The following is an 18054-nucleotide window of genomic DNA, read 5'->3' as shown; positions in this document are numbered from 1 at the left end:
AGGCTGAAAAGGTCCAGTTTCTCTAGTCTCTCCTCGTAGGGCTTGGTCTGCAGGCCCTTAACCATATGAGTGGCTCTGCATGCCTCATACGGTGAAGGCACCACCATCCTCCTGAAGGTGGTGCGTGCAGGCACTTGGTATGATGGGGTCATGAGTGCCATGAGCCACCTGAACCCTGGCCACTCAACTAAGGAGAAGCTGGCTGGCTATCCAGAGCAAGCATCTCCCCAACACTCTGGCTGATCTCACTCGCCCTTGCAACATGCCCCCATTTCTGTCCACTTTCCCCCAGCATCCCCGTGGTGCTCATGTGTTTTGTTCCCTTGCCCTGGCTGGTTTTGGCTCAGCAGTGCAGGCAGATAGTATATATGGAATCAACTGCCAGCTCAAAATGATCCCAGAACACACTACCCACTCACTTCTGGGGTGCGGGTGCATGTGTGGATGCTGCAATTTCCCCTTCCTCATCAGTCAGAGGCACAGCAACAGGAGGGGCGGACTCAGCTGAGCCACTTGCCTCCGCACCCTCTACTTCAGCCTCCTCATGAGCTTGAAATGGGTCAAAACAGTGTTGAAACAAAACATCTGGTGACATTTTGCACAGCCCTACTGACTACCCAACAAACTGACAAGCTGGTCGATAGTGACTTCCTTAAAAAGTATGAACTACAAGAGTGCTGACAAATTGTATAATTTTGGTAAGTTGAAATGTTGTCAAGTACTTACTAGATAGAACAGTCTTGTGATTGAAACTCTTGCTCCAAATCCCATCTTCTGTGTTGTCTTTAACTCCAAATTCATATAGTGTGTTGGGCTTCAGATTTTCCACCACTGTCTCAGTAGCTGGGCAAAGCTGGAAAGCCCACTTCTTTTTTTTATCCTTTTCTCTGTAGCGAACTGTATAAAACCTGTTCAACAAAAATGAAGGAACTTTTTTTCATATGGAGGAAATGCATTCACAGGGAATTGATTTTTGAAAGGGACATTTCCTACTCTTTTTCTTACCTACAAATTGCTATGTGGGAAAGTTTTGCTTGTGGGTTTCTGTAATATTCTAAAGATTCTTTACACAAATGGCCAAATCTTGTTATTTCCAGCCTCTTGGTGTCAACAAAGCAGCACACAGGAATAGACAAAATCACTATGGCTATGTCTACACTGATGAATAGGGCTGATCCCAGAGTAGTTGTCAGACAACCTGGGCCACATAATCTGCCTATATCACACTGTGCAACCAGCCTTCAAGTTCTCCACACTGTGCTTCTTGTTATTATTGCTATTAAATCCTATAAATCAGTCTGTAGATTACCTGACTGGTTATGGGTGAGAGGTAGAGGGGGAGAGTGTGTGTGTGAGACAGAGAGAGAGAGAGAGAGAGAGAGAGAGACTTCTTTCTGATTTTCTAAACCTTTATGATAAAAATATTAAAAACAAAAGGTAAAAATGCTCACCAGGAGCTGAGCATGTAACACTTGTCAGTAACAAAAACTCCATATCACCTCCTGCCCCACCATACCCTTCATTGAGATAGACATTTAGGACTAGCTGCCCATCTTCCAGTTTACAGAGTGCCATTTTCATGGCCCTGTGACACAAACTGATACGCATTTTGTTACAAAGTGCTGTGTCCAAAATCAAATGTGCCATGCACCTGGACCAAGCAGCAGAAGAGTTGGAGGGCATTATCAGAGCTGGCCTCTGTGTGCTAGTTTCTGTGGCTTTTCAGAGTCAGCACCTGGGCCTGGCCCAGTTGGAAAGTGGTCGGGCAGATCACGCTCCCCTCATCTGCATGGTATGGGATAGAGAAGATGCATAGAGTCTCAGATAAGTCCAAATCCAGCATGCCCAAGAGGGCACTGAGGACAGCAAAGAACAGCTGCAGCCAGGGACAGTCCGGAAAGGCATGGAAGAAAGTCTCCTTTTACCTCTTCTTTGCAGAAAAGACAGGCCACTGGAGCTGTGGGCTTAAGTGACATACAAAGGTGCCCATAGCCAGGAGAGAGTGAGGAAGCATAATGCAGAAGAGTTGGATAGCAGGAGCAGGGATCTGTGCAATTGTGGCTGGTGGACTTTCTGTGTTCAAGGCCTGCACACCTGAGTTAACTACAAAACAAACTGCAAGGAAGGGTGAGGTTAGCCTCATACCTGGAAGTTCAGCAGAGCTCTGGATACCTGACAGCCAAGGCCTGAGTGTAGAGATTTTCAATGTAAAAGGTTGGGGGGTAGGCTTGAGAGGGGCAGTCCCTAACAATCAGTGTACACATGTCCTGAATTTTTCTAGCAAAGGTAGCACTGGCACAATTCACTCTATGTGCATATTGCCTTCATCCAGCAGCTTCAAGCATCAGGGCACATTGGCACTGGGAGGGAAAGTAACTAAAGTTATAATACATCAGCTGCTTATCTCTTGTGGAAGACCTTTCTTGGCAGCAAGTTCCTGTGGTGTTCCAAAGTCTGTCAAAGCAGTATTGGCCCTCACAATAAAGTCCCCAAATCACAAGGGGGTGCAGTTCCAATGGTGGAAGTACAGTGCATAAATAATAAGTTGTACTTATATAACAACCTTCACTCAAGGATCTCAGGGAGCTTTACTGCAAAGTTCAAAATTACTCCTGACACTTTAAGAAAAGTGGGGAAACTGAGACACTACCTTCAAACAGTCTGAAAACCAATATACTGGAAGATAGGAGAACTTTGAAATTAAAAACTTGTTCCATGAGAGTTGCCTGACTTATGCCCTCCATCACCCTGGAAAACAATTACTCTGATGCTAGCAAGTATAATTCAACACAGAATAATTTATTACAATTAGGACTGCAAAAAGCCCACATCTTGCCATAGGTTTTTATATTTAATATACATACTGTGTCACTGCCAAGATTTGTGAGGGAATACAACACAGGTACCTGGCAGGCTTTTAACTCACGTATTGCTAAAACATGTTAGGCATACCATAAATAAATAAATTTAATTTCCTCATCTATCTTACATTTGCTTCAACTGGAAAGGCACACATTCCATCCACTGGTATTTTTCTTGACTTGAAAAATGACTCCAGGAGAAGGAATTTAAGGATACATAAATGATTAAAAAACAAACAAACAAAAAACACTGTCTCTCCCTCTCTCATATGTGCCAAGAAATCACCCAGAAATCAAGAAAAGCATAAAAAGACAGATACATTTTCTGATATGGATTTAACATTTTTTCATACATAATATATAAAGACAGGTAGGGTGCAGAGAGAGTGGGATCTTAAGAAAACACCACAAATAACTCTTTAATCTAGCACAAAGGTTTAGTCATACTATTGAGGGTTAAGGTAGTTTCATGGGCCAAAAATAATATCACTAGCACATAAGCCCACCTTTGCCAATGTTACAAAAGAGTGCTTCTAGCTAGGATTATTATGAAAGGTAACTGCTGAACTTAGGGAAAATACTAAAGTAAACCCTAAGGCAAGTCAGGTTTCATATCACAGCAGTTTTCTTCACATGTTTAAAGAGTTGGATTGAGTTTATCTGTGTATTTTATCTAAATTGGTTTTCTCTTTCATTCCAGTAGATTTAAACTTGCAAGGAAATCCAGATCTACCAATGTTGCATCAAAGCCCAACCCTTTGAGGTTCTCCTGCTGTCTATACCATGGTGAAATGTGGACTGAATTCAACCCCTTTCCTACAATACATAAGATGAAATGTAGAGAAACTTTACATTTCCCCTGTACCTTTATATCCTCGGATGAGAAACACTAAAGACAAAGGATAATTTTCCATGCATTTTTTAATGTTATTAATATCTCGGGATATTTATTTTCTACTCCCCACCACAAATTTGCTGTCCTACAGTCCCATGATTGTTAAAAGATTCAATGCTGTTTTCATCCTCAGAACTTCTGAAACACAAGTGTCTATCTACCTAGTGTCATGAGAGAACGTGATAACCTCTAACATATCTAGGGGCACGTGTTTTACAGAATTTGTTCTAGATACTGAAACATCAGCTTCTAGCAATCTTTTCATGCCTTTTGTGGGCTCTCTCATTGTCCTATGGCCACCTACTTAGCCCAAACTTTTGCTGCTGCCTCCATTACACATGCATGTGAGAATGTGTCTGCTTTCCTTTGATGACTGCATAGCAACATACCAATCCCAAGAGAGGTCAAATGGCAGAAATCTTTAGACTTCTTTTCACTCACAGTGGATCTTCAAATTTTATAAACACTAGGGCATTAAACATGGTATCAGGCCTACAACAGTGTACTGCGTCCAGTTTTGAGCTCCTTACTTCAAGAAGGATATGGACAGTTTGGAAAGAGTCCAGTTCAGGGCAGCATGATTAAAAGCCTCGGAGGAAAGACATATGAGTAAAGACTAAAAAACCTAGGGTTATTTACCTTGGAGAAGAGAAGGCTGAAAGGGGATCTGATAACAGTTTTCAAATATCTGAACTGTGATTATAAGGAGAATGGAGATGGGGGTTTTTTTGTGGCAGTAGGGGACAGGACTAGGAGCAATGGCCTCAGTCTGCAGCAGGAAAAACTTAGGCTGGAGATTAGGAGGAGCTTTCTGACTACGCAAGGGGACACGCACTGGAAAGGGCTACCCAGAGAAGTTGTGGAATCTCCATACTTGGAAACCTTCAAAAGCAGGTTGGACAGCAACTGGCCTGGGATTTAGTCAGGGATGATCCTGCCTTGAGAAGGGGGCTGGATTAGATGACCTTGTGAAGTTCCTTCCAGCTATACTTTCCTATGGTCCTATGAACTAATATTTTGCCTTGTATGTGTATAACACATTGCACCTCTAATATTTTACAATCATTCTTCTCTTGTAAGTCCTGTGAGATAGGGAAATACCATCCCCCTTTATAGATAAGACTTACAGATACTTACAGGATAAGAGACTCAACATCACCAAGGCAGAGGTGGGTCTAAATCTGAAGTAATACTGCATCTTAGGTGGAGGTCTTGTAGTCTCTATTCACACTTCAGAGACTTTCAGACTTATACAAGGAACAAGAAAAGTAGTGACTTTTCTGCATGTAGAGAAAAAGCTTTAATTACTGTATATGAAATGAAGCTGAAGTGAAGTAGGGAAAGAGAGATCAATCAATTAAAATTAATTCCACAAAATTAACAAAAAGGAGGAAAAACCTCACAAAGAACCTGTTAATAATGAATAAGGTTTTAACTGAATATAGTTCTAGCCTCCAGTGTAGAAACAGCTCTGGCCTTAGATAATAACCCCACAGGGAACATTCCTACAAACCAGCTTTATAATCAGGATTAAAAAAAAACAGTGCAGAATCCAGTAGATGGTTTGCATTCAGTTGTGCAAACTGCTTCATTAGGAATAGATAAGTATCTTATGAGATAAGTGTTCTCTTGTCCAGCCTATTAAAACATCCATTGAGGGCATAATGATTTCAGCAGGAACTTGCTGCAACTCATATTAAAAACATTAAAAGTGATGATTTTCCCAATCCATTTTCAGTAAAATGAAATCAAAACAAAGCCAACCTTAAAATTTTTTAAGGCAGCATTCTTATGAATATTCCAAATACACAATTTGTAAACCAATCAATACTTTACATGAGTTCTAAGGTTTATGAGCAACACGTTCATAAATTAAGTATAGGTGGTTAAAGAGAGAAAATTAATTGGTAAAACTCTCCAGTGGACTGCCAAATTGTAACGGGAAGCCCTTAGCCCCATTCTTAAGACAGAAAGATAGAGTGAGAGAGACAGCGAGAGAGAGAGAGGGAACTGTGTCTCTAAGACAGATGGCTTAGCTGTATAAACTTTATATAAGCCAAACAGCAGGAAGTGCTTGGCAGAAGGACCCTGGTAGTGGAAGGGAGAGGAGCTCCTGTAGATGCAACCCAGTTGTGTTTAGGAGGGCCGGGGGAGGCCTGAGGAGAAGGCACTCTCTAAGAACTGAATAGATTGGAAGGCACCCTGGAAACAAGAGCCAGACAAATAGGCATGGGGTGGGTGTGAGGGGAGTAGGAAGGCCACAATGAAAGGTGCTCTGTAGAAGAGGGAGCTGACAAGCCACCTGAGACTAACTGATGGGCAGGATAGGGGGGCTGTAAAGACTAAAGACTATGAGGGCCTGGGAAAGGAAACCCTATGATGCAAGAAGGGAGAGGCATATGAAGTTTTGTCCTCTGACTAAAATGAAGGCCTACACCCAAATTACTAACATCAAGGTGTAGCAGGAAAGTGAATTAGGTATTTGGGTGGTCAGTCAGACAGACAGATGGGAGTTGATCTTCAGGGGGCAGCAGGTAGCCCTAGGGACAAGACTGTCACACAAACTAAACAAGTTACCATAGCTTGCATAAGAACATGTTGCTGGCAGAGTTTTCATTGGCATTTCTTTAATTTATCTTTAGTTGTTTTTAATCTTTCCTTTAAAAATAAGAGTTAAAACCAGACAATCAACCAACAGGGTTGAGAACACTTGCGTGCAATAAAGTAGAAACATTATTTCCAGGAAACCTTTTGTTCTGGCAAAGTTCACAGAGAAAACTGTATATTTTACATTAGGATGTTCATCATAAATTGCCAAGCCCATGTTTGCTTCCTTTGGAAGAAACCGGAGAAACCCTTTTGCAGATCCAGCAAACAATAGGGTGAAGAAGTGAAATGGAATTTGTCCCAGTGAAGTGGGCACGGAACACACACTGCTACAATACTCAAATCAAGTCAGCCCACCAGTCCTGTGTGGTATGTATATGAGAGAGAGAGAGAATATAATGCTGGCTCTAATGCATAAACAAAGAAAACACAGAATTCAAGGCAGGTGTTATCATAGTCGTCACAAAAATTTATTGCAGAGTAGGTATTTTGCATGTACATAAAATCAGTCCAGATTTGCCTATTCAGATAGCATTAAGAATATTTTTTGATGTGAGGAGTACCTTTTATCAGAACATATTTCTGGCCCATTACTCTGAATCTTTCTGCAGTAAGTATTCATTAATATATCTTAAAGTTCACTGGGTTCTCTGCTCCTGCCCATATTCTATAATATATGACTGTATGTTAGGTGAGTCCTATAAAAATGACTCTCTAATGAGCACTGTTTTCCCACATCATAAAGTGCATCTAAATGAGGTTCTTCAGGAGATCTCTGACGATGCATTTCATCCCTCTTTCTTCATGTGGCAACTAAGCTCACCTACTTCAACAATCCAAAATGTCAAGAGGACAGAAGTATTGTATCTGTTACTAGCGTTAGTGCTGTCTAAAAATGACGGGCAAATGAGTGGGGTAAAGAAATACACAGCCCAAGTCATCCAAGGTGATCTTCCTATATGTGGAGGTTTAACACACCATGAAATGATCTTTCTTGAAATTGTCAGCCAACATACTTCCTCAGATACATGCCATATTCCTCCCCAATACAGATATATCCATACAATTCCAAATGAAGATAATGGTAAAAGAGCAACAACAGAAATAGAGGAAAAAAGACAAAGGCAATCTTCATTCAAAACACCCTCCTTGGGCTTAGTTTTCTTCTGCCTCACAATCTGCAGAGCTATTCACACCTGGTCAAAGTGACTGTAAAAGATTTCCATCCTACCTACAGGCATGTTGCCTCTCTTCTGTACTCTATTGTTAGCCATGTAAATGATATCATAATGCACAAGCTACTGGAGAGTGAGGCCAACAGTCAACTTTAGTTTCCATTTTTATATGCTTACTAACCAAGACAGTGAATAGCAGCTCTTCAAAGGAGTAGCATCCATACAATGTATCTAAATATTTTCAAATGCATTGCTGTCATCCAAAGACTCATTTGTGCTCGTACTGAATTTGGACAACAGGATCAAGTCCTAAATTCTGGGGCAGGCATGCAAATCCTTCTGATCCAGTTTCAATGACATTGTCTTTCCAGTGCCCCTGTGATTTCACTTTCATCCGTCAAATGATCAACCAACTATCTCTCTCTGCAGCCAGACTCCCCAGTTTCTGAAGAGTTATTCAATATCAGTAACACCAACGCTGCCAAAGTATCTGGGCCAAAACCATTAAATACTGAAAATCTTGTACAACAGACTGTCTTATGAGATTTCCAGCCTAATTGCCAGACCAACTTGGTTTGTATAAATACTGCAATTTTGTTTTGGAAGTTTATCCAAACCAAAATTCAAAACAATCTAATCATAGCTAATTTAGTCACACATAGGAATAAAGAGCCATTATTTCCAATTAGACCTAGATGAATTGTGAACATACCTAATCTGTGATTTATTTAACAGATTCAGTCAGTATTCTCATAGAAAACAGGATATAAAACCAATGCTGGTCATTTCAGTGTGATTTCTTCAAGGAAAATGGGTAAGTTTAATTAAGAGAACTCTACCAACTTGCTAATTACATGCTATTTTTTTTTACTTTGCTATTGTTTCAAATAACCTTATTATTACTATAACAAAATAATTAGAAAAATTGTTTCACTCTGCTATTTAAGTTTTACTTTGTTCTTTTCAAGGGTATGCATACAGTCAGATTAATTATTCCCCCAGTATAGCCAAGTTTCTTCTGAAAGCCAGTGCCACTGACATATATAGAATCATAGAAAAAACTGGATTGGAAATGACCCCCAAGAGGTCACCTAAACCAAATCCCTGCTCAACATAGGATCATTCCTGTCTAAACAATTTCAATAGTCACATGACCCTCATATTCTTAAATATATGTCTTTTTTGGATAAATTTATCAAAATGACTTTGATTTTTCAACATATGGAATGATGGTAGCCAATGCATTTTCCCTTGCTCAAACAAATTTCAGCATTGTTTTTCTGATGGTAAGAACCGAACTTCAAAATGTTAAACTAAGTGTGGCAATAGTTTTCACTGAGGAATTTTGTAGAGGCACGACACAGGAATGAAAATTCACAGAAGAATGTTTCATTAAGTTGTAAGCTGCGTGCTTAATGACACTGTAGCTCCTCACAGCTGGATGCATGTACAGCTAGCTATTTGGATTTAAGGAAATGTATAAGCACGTTCCACAAGGCAACAAAATGGTTTAGATTTTTCATGCCTTATTTCTACTTACCATGGGAAATAAAATGACCAATCCTCTCTGACCTCCCCTCATTGTTGCAACATTAAGACAATTAAAATTGCATGACATTTCAGGAAACGTCAATATACATTTTGCAAAGTTCTTAACCCAGTCATGTTATGCACACACAATACTTTCTGTTCCTTTTTCTTCTGAGGAAAGGTCCAACTATGCCTCTTAAGTACAGGCATAACAGGGAGCTGCTCTTAGCTATGGAAAGGTCCAGACAAGCTGTGCTACAGGGAAGACCCAGGGCAGATCTGCTAGACAAGGAGACATTTAGTGCACCTTTAAGATGGTATAGACCAGTGTTCTCTTCTCTTCTTCCATCTGGTCAAGTTTCAAAGTTCTCCCTAGTAGGGAGTCCCTACCTCCTGAGACCTACATAGTTGCTCATGCCCCAGGCACACTAGATGAGGCACATTTCTGCACTTATCCAAGTACAATGCCAAGCTGTGTTTAACATGTGTATGGGGACACAAAACGGAAGAAGGTGAAGAGTCCTTTGACTTTGTCCTATCCCTCATCTGACTGCCACAAAAATACAGGATATGACATAAAGCTGAGTTAACACTGAGGGTGGCACTGTTGTACTTCTTGACCTTGAGATGTTTAATTATATAAGCGCGACACTGCCGTAATAGTAGGGTGACCATATTATTTTTAAGGAAATCTGGGACACTGCCCCCAACCCTGCAAGTCAGCAGCTCTGCTGCAGGCAGACACAGAGGCAGGCGGGCAGGGGCGTGAGAGACAGTCTGGCAGGGAGGCGAAGTGGCATCGTATGCCAGCCAGGCATGTGGGCAGGCACTGCTGCTGCCTGACCACAGTGCTCTGGGCAGTCACTCACGTGGCCCACACCTAAGGCCGGCACTGTGAGGCAGGAAAATTCAGCCTGCCAAATTCTTTTCTCAATGCTGAGAGAGTCTTAGGACAATGTTAGGACACTCCCCATTCCGTCTCCATGCTGGAGTGTGCCCTGTGCCCCTGCTCACCGGCCTCTGCCTGCAGCAGCCAATTCGGGAACTTTTGTTTCAATATTCACCAACCAGCCAGGATGCTGGGATGGCCTACAAAATCTGGGACTGTTGTGGCCAAACCAGGATGTATAGTCACCCTACTTAACGGTGTTTTGCATTTAAGACACAAAAATAAATACTATTCCTTCTCCATACACACAGGCCATGTCCACATGAGACGCTGACTGTGCAGTAACCAGAGTTACTGTGCAATAGCATTACCAAACAGCTTTTAGGTGACACTGACTGCACAGCAGCAATGAACTACTGTGTAGTCAGCATCTCATGTAGATGTGGCCCGAGTCTTAAGACTTTGAATGAAAGTTTTCCTATCAAATAGAGCAAAGCTAGGAAGCTTTGACTCTGAGTCTGCAAAGAACTGAGTACTATCCAAAGTAATACAGCGTGTCTTCAATCATTTTATTAGCTGCTAAGGACATTGAGCACCTTGCAGGAGGCAGAGGGCATTAAGCAAGCTCTTCATTTAGTAATGTTGAAAAGTGTCAGAGGGAGATACCAGAATGATATGGAAGCAACGTGAAGTTCACCTGTAAGAAATTCCATAGGTAAATCTCTTGTCAAGCATATGGCTAGACTTTTTAAACATGTATATTTCTTGACATGTGATGAAAGTGGTATAACTGCAACATATACATAGAAACTTCACTGACCTAATAAAAGAGTTATAACATAGTCAATGATTTCCCTGGAAATATGACACCTACTGGTTCAATATTCCTTCATGCCATCTGCTCACACTGCCAAATTTTCCAAGGAGTAATTCCACTGAAGTCAGAGTTACTCTAGGGAGGAACTTGGCCAATGTTGTACCATATGGTTTCCATCTCCAAAGTCAGTGATGTGTCCAACTAGACCACATTATGCAACATTTGTATAACAGCCTAATGACCATCCGGACATCTGTCAGATGGTAAAATTTGCGTCACTGAAAACACTGACTCTGCTTCAGGACACCCAGAGGTAAAGTTTCCAACCCTAATGTGGATATGAATGCATGCATTTTGCTAGGACAATACATTTACCACACACTGCTGGTAAACAGCAGCAGCTAACCGCAACAGTAGAATATTAACACTTTAAATACAGTCAACATGATGTTTCAAAATGCAGGATTAACTAGATTTCCTACTGGTGGCCTCTGGGATGCATGTAGCCTGCAAGTGGTTAAGTTACAGCCCCTGGACTCCCACCTAGCTCCACTCCTCCCATCACTGGGGCTGCAAAGACAGTCTGAGTTTTTGGGTTCCCTCTTGCTCCTCCAGCTGCTGCTTCCTGTGCCATCTCCAAGGGACAGGGCAATAGAGCAATGTAGGGAGCTGGAGGTGAGGCCAGGGCATGCAGTGCAGCCTTGGGTGGATGTTGGGGTGGGTGGTCACAAGCATACAGTGCAGTGATGAAACGTGCACATGGGCATGCCATGCAGCACTGGGGGTTGCAAGTATGCAGTGCAGTGGTGGTGGGGAGGGGGCAGAAGGAAAAAGCATATCAAACTTTATTTTATCTCCACCCTTTCTCCTTCTCCTTTCAAACTAATTCTCTAAATAGAAAAGGTAGCCCAAATATGGGGTTTATCAACCTTGGAAATGTCCAATTCAGCACTTGTCAATATGATATTGTAGAGAAGTGGGAGAAGAGTTTCAAGAACTCTTGAAAGCACCTGAACTTTGGAAGACTTGAGAAATGGATATGGTACAGATGAGCTTTATGCATTATTGGAGGAGGAAAGCAAATGTCTAATCTGAATAAAAACACACTTAAATACAGTTCAGCACAGTAGGTGGCAAGGAGAAAACATAATTCACTCACTCTACAACCTAGTGGAAAGTGCTGTTAAGTATGTTAAATGGCAAGTTTAATGTTTGGGTTGAGAATATTTAAGAAAATGTTATCGTTCCCTGCTTACCCATACTGACCAAAGGAAGCGACAATCTATGCACTTACTATCTCTTGCTGGGTGGGCATATGCTGGGCATTGTCTCTGAAGTCTCTTGCTGTCTTTCCACTTAAATTTTAAAAATAGAAAAGTTCCCTGCCTTAAGAAACTTCTGATCCTGTGGGTATGATCCAAAGTATAATTCAGTCAATGTAAAGTTCCACCAGTTTCACTGGGATTCAGATAAAGCTGTAAGTGCCCATATCCAGTTGGATGACATTAGCAAACGTTTCACCATTAGGTTCAAGGGGAACAAGATTGGGTTCTAACTAGACAGATATAGGAAAGGATCTAGAATAAGAATGGTAACAGATGGTGTTAGCATTTGCAGGGATAACAAGTCAAGCAAAAGTAGTGGATTAATAAAAAGAGATTTCAAGGAAGGCATGCAGGTCATTGGGTTCATGCAGCTGGGGAAGCTATTCCAAAGCACAGGAAATGACATGAAACAGGATAATGGGGCACAAACACTCTGTTCACTCACTCCCTGAAGCCTCACTTGATTCAATGGGGCTCAACAGAGGGGCTAGAAATAAAGACAGTATTTGCCCCTCTGCCAGAAGTCATGGGGGACATAAAGGGAATACCCAAAAAGAGAGACCTGAGAAAAAAAACAAACACTTCCTTCCTACAAGGCAGTCAGTTCATGAACTGCATCTATATTGTTTTCATTTGGAGAGAGTTGCTTAAAATTTCACAGTCCACTTAGCCGACAAAGCTGCTTAACACCCTGACCTCTCTAGAAATAGCCACCTGGTGAACAAGTCAAACCTTTCTGACCTGATGACCCAGTCTCTTATTCTCGCTAATTAGTTGGCATAATCCAGCAAAATCCTAATACTTAGGTACAGTGCTAATTAGGTCCAATCCTAATAATTTACATTCTACTCCAGGTGGAAGCTATCAATAATAGGAAATTAACAAATTCAAAAGGACAGATACAGGAAACAATAAAATCAAGCATTATTAAAAAATATCTTAATTTGTTTTTTCCTCTATCAGGCTTGTGCAGATGATAAGTGATTTAACTTGTGCTTGGATGGGGTAGCAGTAGTGTATTTCCGCTGACTTAAATTGTGTTACTCTTGATTTGTAGTAGTGTAACTGAAGTATGACTCAGGACCAGAGACTTCTCAAGAACAAAGGATCTAAATGTGAATAGCAACAAAATTTTGGTAGATAAATGCTTGCCTTAATCAGTGCTGATATGATTGCTGTTGTCAAATTTTGGTCAGCTGCTTACCTTCATACTCTTCAGTTTTAAATGTCAAATGAAATATTGCATGAGTTTCACAGACCCTGTCTTTGGGTATATTTACCTGTCACTAGCACAGTTACTCATTGCAGTCCAGTCATGATGTGGATTGACTAGGATGCCCCAGGAAAGGAAGACAGAGGATGGGGTCAAAGTGCCAACTACCAGTTGCAGAGGTTTGGACATCTTGGTCTGACCTGTGCAAGAAAAAGACAATACCAATTACACTTAATTTCTCTCCTGTGTTTTGGGGTAAGAACTTGTAGTGGGGTGACAACAACAACAACATAAATTAAGATTTAAATTCCCCTGTCAATTCAAAGGGAATGTATAATGCAGGGCAATTATATTTGACTTGATGTGAGCACCCTTCCCTCTCAATTCTGAGAGAAAATATTCAATTTCCAAGTGATTATAGTACTACACATCTCCTTAGTAAGAATCATCAGTACTACTAGATTTATATCCAGTGCTGATTTATATTGAGTGATTTCTTTTTTGCCAGGAGGACAATGAAACCTACCAGCTTACTTGCCTTAGAGTTGTTGGCAGGCTGCAAGTGGTGCCTATAATCTGGCTACATGTCTTTCCTTAAGCCATAAACTCTTATGCAATATTTGGAGTTTATCTTTGCCTGAAAACAGTTCTATAGCCATTCTTCTATAGTTGAAAAAAAACATCTAGGTAAGGCTTTAAAAAGGTAGTGATCTACCAAGTGCTATGCATTGTCATGGAGCAAATTTGGATTCAAGATTTGTGCCTCTTTATGCCTCCCATCTTTCATCAGCAGTACCTTAAGAGAGTTAAGGAATAGTATTTATGAGCTCTAAAGGGATTTCCAAGAAAAATTGCAAGGACGTGTGACTAAGTAATTTGTGGGTAGCAGGAGAATCCCTGTTGTAGGCGTAGTGTGCTACATTGATGAGAAGCATATTCACATTTTGTTTCCCATCCAGAGGAAGCATGCTGCGAAGCAAAATACTGTGGAATGAACTAAATTTTTAAATGGGCAAAACTCTAAACATCTGCCTGTTTTGTAGACTAATTTATCCTTTCTCCTGCTTGATGGTGTGTACATGTATGTTTTTTTTACATAGCTCATTTATTTCTCAAGCTATTTGGCATTCCTCCTTTCTACAGTGAAATAATTTCCTTAATTTACTTTGAGGAAAGAAGGATCACATGCATATGAATTTTTATGGAAGAGAAAGGTCCATTTCTTATCTGTAACTATACAGCTTCACCTTAAAGCACTTTCTTGAGAAAAGATGATTTGCACTCTAAGTCTATCGAATATATCTTGAACTACTTGAAGTCTGCTGATTCTTTAAAATGTTACCTACACAATTAAAATTAATTTCAACATATTAATATATTGTAAGCAGTATCCCAATATATATTAAAATGGAGATATTTATAATTAAAAAAGCAAAGTCAGATCACTCAGAGATTCCTAGAAAAACTCATAATTATTTTTTTTCTCTGAACTCTATAAAAGTCAGGCTCAAGAGTTTTTCAAAAGTAAGGAAATAAAAGAGACTCAACTGAAACATTTTAAAATGGTTTGTCTGTAAAGTGTCACATGCTCTAGGAATATGTAATAGTATGCTAGTAAGGTTTAACTTCCATTCATTTGATATGACTGACACTTCATGCAAATATCATGCCTGTTGAAAGCCTCTGGGTAAAGGTTAGAGGGGGGAGCAGCAGGAAGGATGTCATGGTTGGGGTCTGCTGTAGACCACCAAACTAGGAGGAAGAGATAGATGACACCTTCTTTAAACAACGGATGGAAGTTTCCAAATTGCAGGGCCTGGCTCTCATGGAGGAATTTAATTATAGGGACATCTGTTGCAAGGAAAACCCAGCAGTACCCAAGAACTCCAGCAAATTTTTGGATTGTGTTGGAGAGACATTTTTAATACAGATGGCAGAGAGGCCAACTGGAAGGGAAGTTCTTCTTGACTAGCTGCTCACAAACAGGGAAAAAAAAATGGTTAGGAATGTGAAGGTGAGAGGTAACCAGGGTGACAGTGACCACAAAATTATAGAGTTCATATGTCCAAAGGGAAAGAAGAAAGGACAGCAGCAAAATAATGATGCTGGATTTCAGAAAAGCAGATGCTAGTAAATTAACGGAGCTAGTAGGCAGGATTCCCTAGGAGAAAAGTTTAAGGCGAAAAGAAGTCCATGAGAGCTGCCTGTATTTTAAGGAGGCACAGGAGCAAACTGATACAACAAAACAGTGGGAAGTGTAAAAGGAGACCAGCCTGGCTAAACAGCAGTCTCTTCAATGAGTTGAAACCCAAGAAGGAATCATACAAAATGTGTAAATTTGGTCATAGTACTAGGGAAGCGTGTAAGAGTATTGTACAACCATGTGGAAAGGAGGGGTGGAAATTAAGGCAGCTAAGGTACAGTTTGAGATGCAACTGGCAATGCACATAAAGGGCAATAAAAATGGATTTTACAAGAATATCAAGAGTTAGAGAAAGGCCAAAGACACTATAGGTCTCAAACAGAATCCAGGAAGCAATCTAGTTATGGATGATGCAGAGAAGACAGAAGCATTTAATGCATTTTTCACTTACATCTTTACAAATAGGACCAGCAACCAGATGACAAGCACAGCTGGTAGCAAAGATAAGGAAAGACTCAAACAGCCTAAAACAATGGAAGAACAGATTGGGGGTTACTTAGAAAAATGAGATGCATTCAATTCGGCAGGGTCAGAGTGGATGCGCTCTAGGGTACTGAAGAAATTGACTGAAGAAATTTCAGAGCCATCAGCTATCCTGTTTGAGAACTTGAGGAGGTCAGGTAAGCTGCTGCTCACCCAAGACACTGCTCACAGTGTCTGGAAAAGGACAAATCTAGTACCCACATTTAAGAAAGGGAAGAAGGAGGATCCAGGGAATTTACAGTTTTATCAGTCTGACCTCAGTACTTGGAAAGCTCATGGAGCAGGTCCTCAAGGAATCTACTGTGAAATACCTAGAGGAGAACAAGGCAATCAGAAACAGCCAGCATGGATTCATCAAGAGTAAATGATGCCTAATCAATCTAATTTTTTCTGTGACAAGGTGACAGGCTCTGTGCATCAGGAGAGAGAAGTGGATGTGATCTGACTTGATTCTAGCAAGGCTCTTGACATTGTCTCCCACAACATTTTCCTTAAACTTAGGAAATACAGACTAGATGATAATACTGTAATGTGGATATATAACTGGTTAGATCATCATGCTCAGTGAGTAAACATCAATGGCTCAATGTCTAAATGGGAGGAGATATCAAGTGGGGTTCCTCAGGGGGCCTGTCCTGGGTCCAGTACTGTTTAATATCTTAATAAATGATTTGGATGATATTATTGAATGCATACTTAATAAAGTTTTGAATGACACCAAATTAGGTGAAGTTGCAGATACTCTGAAAGGTAGGTCTAGGATCCAGAATGACCTGGATAGACTGGAAAAATGGTCCACAATCAATCAGATGAAATTCAATAACTGCAAATGGAAATTCCTGTCCTTGGGACAGAAAAAAATGCATGCACAAATATGATCTGAGGAATTACTGGCTAGGCTGCAGCACTGCAAGGAAGAACCTGATAGGGTAGGAGCTCAACTGCAGCAAGAGAGAGAAAAGAGGAAATATAGAGGACTAGTCTGCCCACAGCCCAGGAGGGGCAGAGAAAGGGCCAGAGATTGGGGCCAGGAGCCCATAGCCTGAGAGAGGCAGAACAGGGAGCGAGAGCCCACAGCCCAGAGGTGGGCAGAGCTTGGGGCCAGAGGGCCCACAGCCTGAGAGAAGGGATGGAGCCCAAGGAGCCAGGCCTAGTGCAGTGGGTCCAGGCTAGAGGGACTAGCCAGATTAGTGGAGGCAGAAGCTGGGAAGGCTGAGGCTCCAATAAGGGAGTGGAGGCCTAAAGTGTGGGGCAAGATGCCCACTTAAGTGATGACTGGAAATACCTGCGAGGCATGGGTGCAGCAGTAAGGGAGGTTCAGAGGTTATGATTAGCCCTTAGGGGGATAAGCAGTGACACTGATGCTCATGAGGAGATCTGACCTGGGAAGCCTTGGGGCAGCCTCCCTTTTCTGAAGTTATCATTTCAACAAGGTGTGGCAGGTGAGGAAAAGGGAAGATTGCCCAAATACAGCCAGGGCAATAAGGACTGAGAGAGGTCCAGGGACATTATGGCCACCCCTGGGGTAGGACCCTGTTATCTATATTAGTTAAGGTTAGCAAAGCTGCACCTGGGAGAATGGTTCAGACAAATCATTTAGTGAACTTGATCTAATTAAAATTTCCTATGATTGCAGAAGTTAATGAAGTTAATAATCCTCAACTGTTGCTTTAGGCAGTTTAATTTTTTATGCAATATCTTAACAGAAATCAGTTATTGCATCTTTTAATGTGCCTCTATTGAATAAAAATATTGCTTCATGCCTGCAAGCGAGGGTAGAGAAATTAGTTCCTCAAAGCCATAGATGGTTAGAAATGTTTCATTTGAGGCTCTCAAATGCTTTAAAAATATTAATGAATTTATCTTTCACAATACTAATTTTGGAAGCAGAGAGTTATCTACATATTAAGAGGAGGAATTAAAGCGCTAATAGCATAAATGACTTGCTAATTATGATACAGGAAAAGAACTCAAAACTTCTTAACACCACTCTTGTGGCTTTTCCCTTCTGCAGAATGTATTAGGGAGGTTAGCAGTTCTCTGATAATGTGTATAA

At 40.9% G+C, this 18054-nt stretch overlaps 1 protein-coding gene across 13 annotated transcripts in view; it reads right to left on the bottom strand.

The window, feature by feature from the left end:
• Window positions 1-18054, bottom strand: part of ABI3BP (ABI family member 3 binding protein) — a 295005-nt gene that overhangs the window by 203237 nt on the left and 73714 nt on the right. For all 13 annotated transcript variants that reach the window (XM_059720568.1, XM_059720572.1, XM_059720574.1 and 10 more), the window contains exons 4-5: window positions 13380-13512; window positions 727-908 (exon numbers count right to left, since the gene is read on the bottom strand). In XM_059720568.1, coding sequence (XP_059576551.1) covers window positions 727-908; window positions 13380-13512 — 315 coding nt within the window. The remainder of the gene's footprint in view (window positions 1-726; window positions 909-13379; window positions 13513-18054) is intronic.

The sequence above is a fragment of the Alligator mississippiensis genome, chromosome 1, assembly GCF_030867095.1.
Source record: "Alligator mississippiensis isolate rAllMis1 chromosome 1, rAllMis1, whole genome shotgun sequence".
Lineage (NCBI taxonomy): Eukaryota > Metazoa > Chordata > Crocodylia > Alligatoridae > Alligator > Alligator mississippiensis.
The sequence above is the reverse complement of the archived record's forward strand: the minus strand, read 5'-3'. Positions and strand labels throughout refer to the sequence as shown.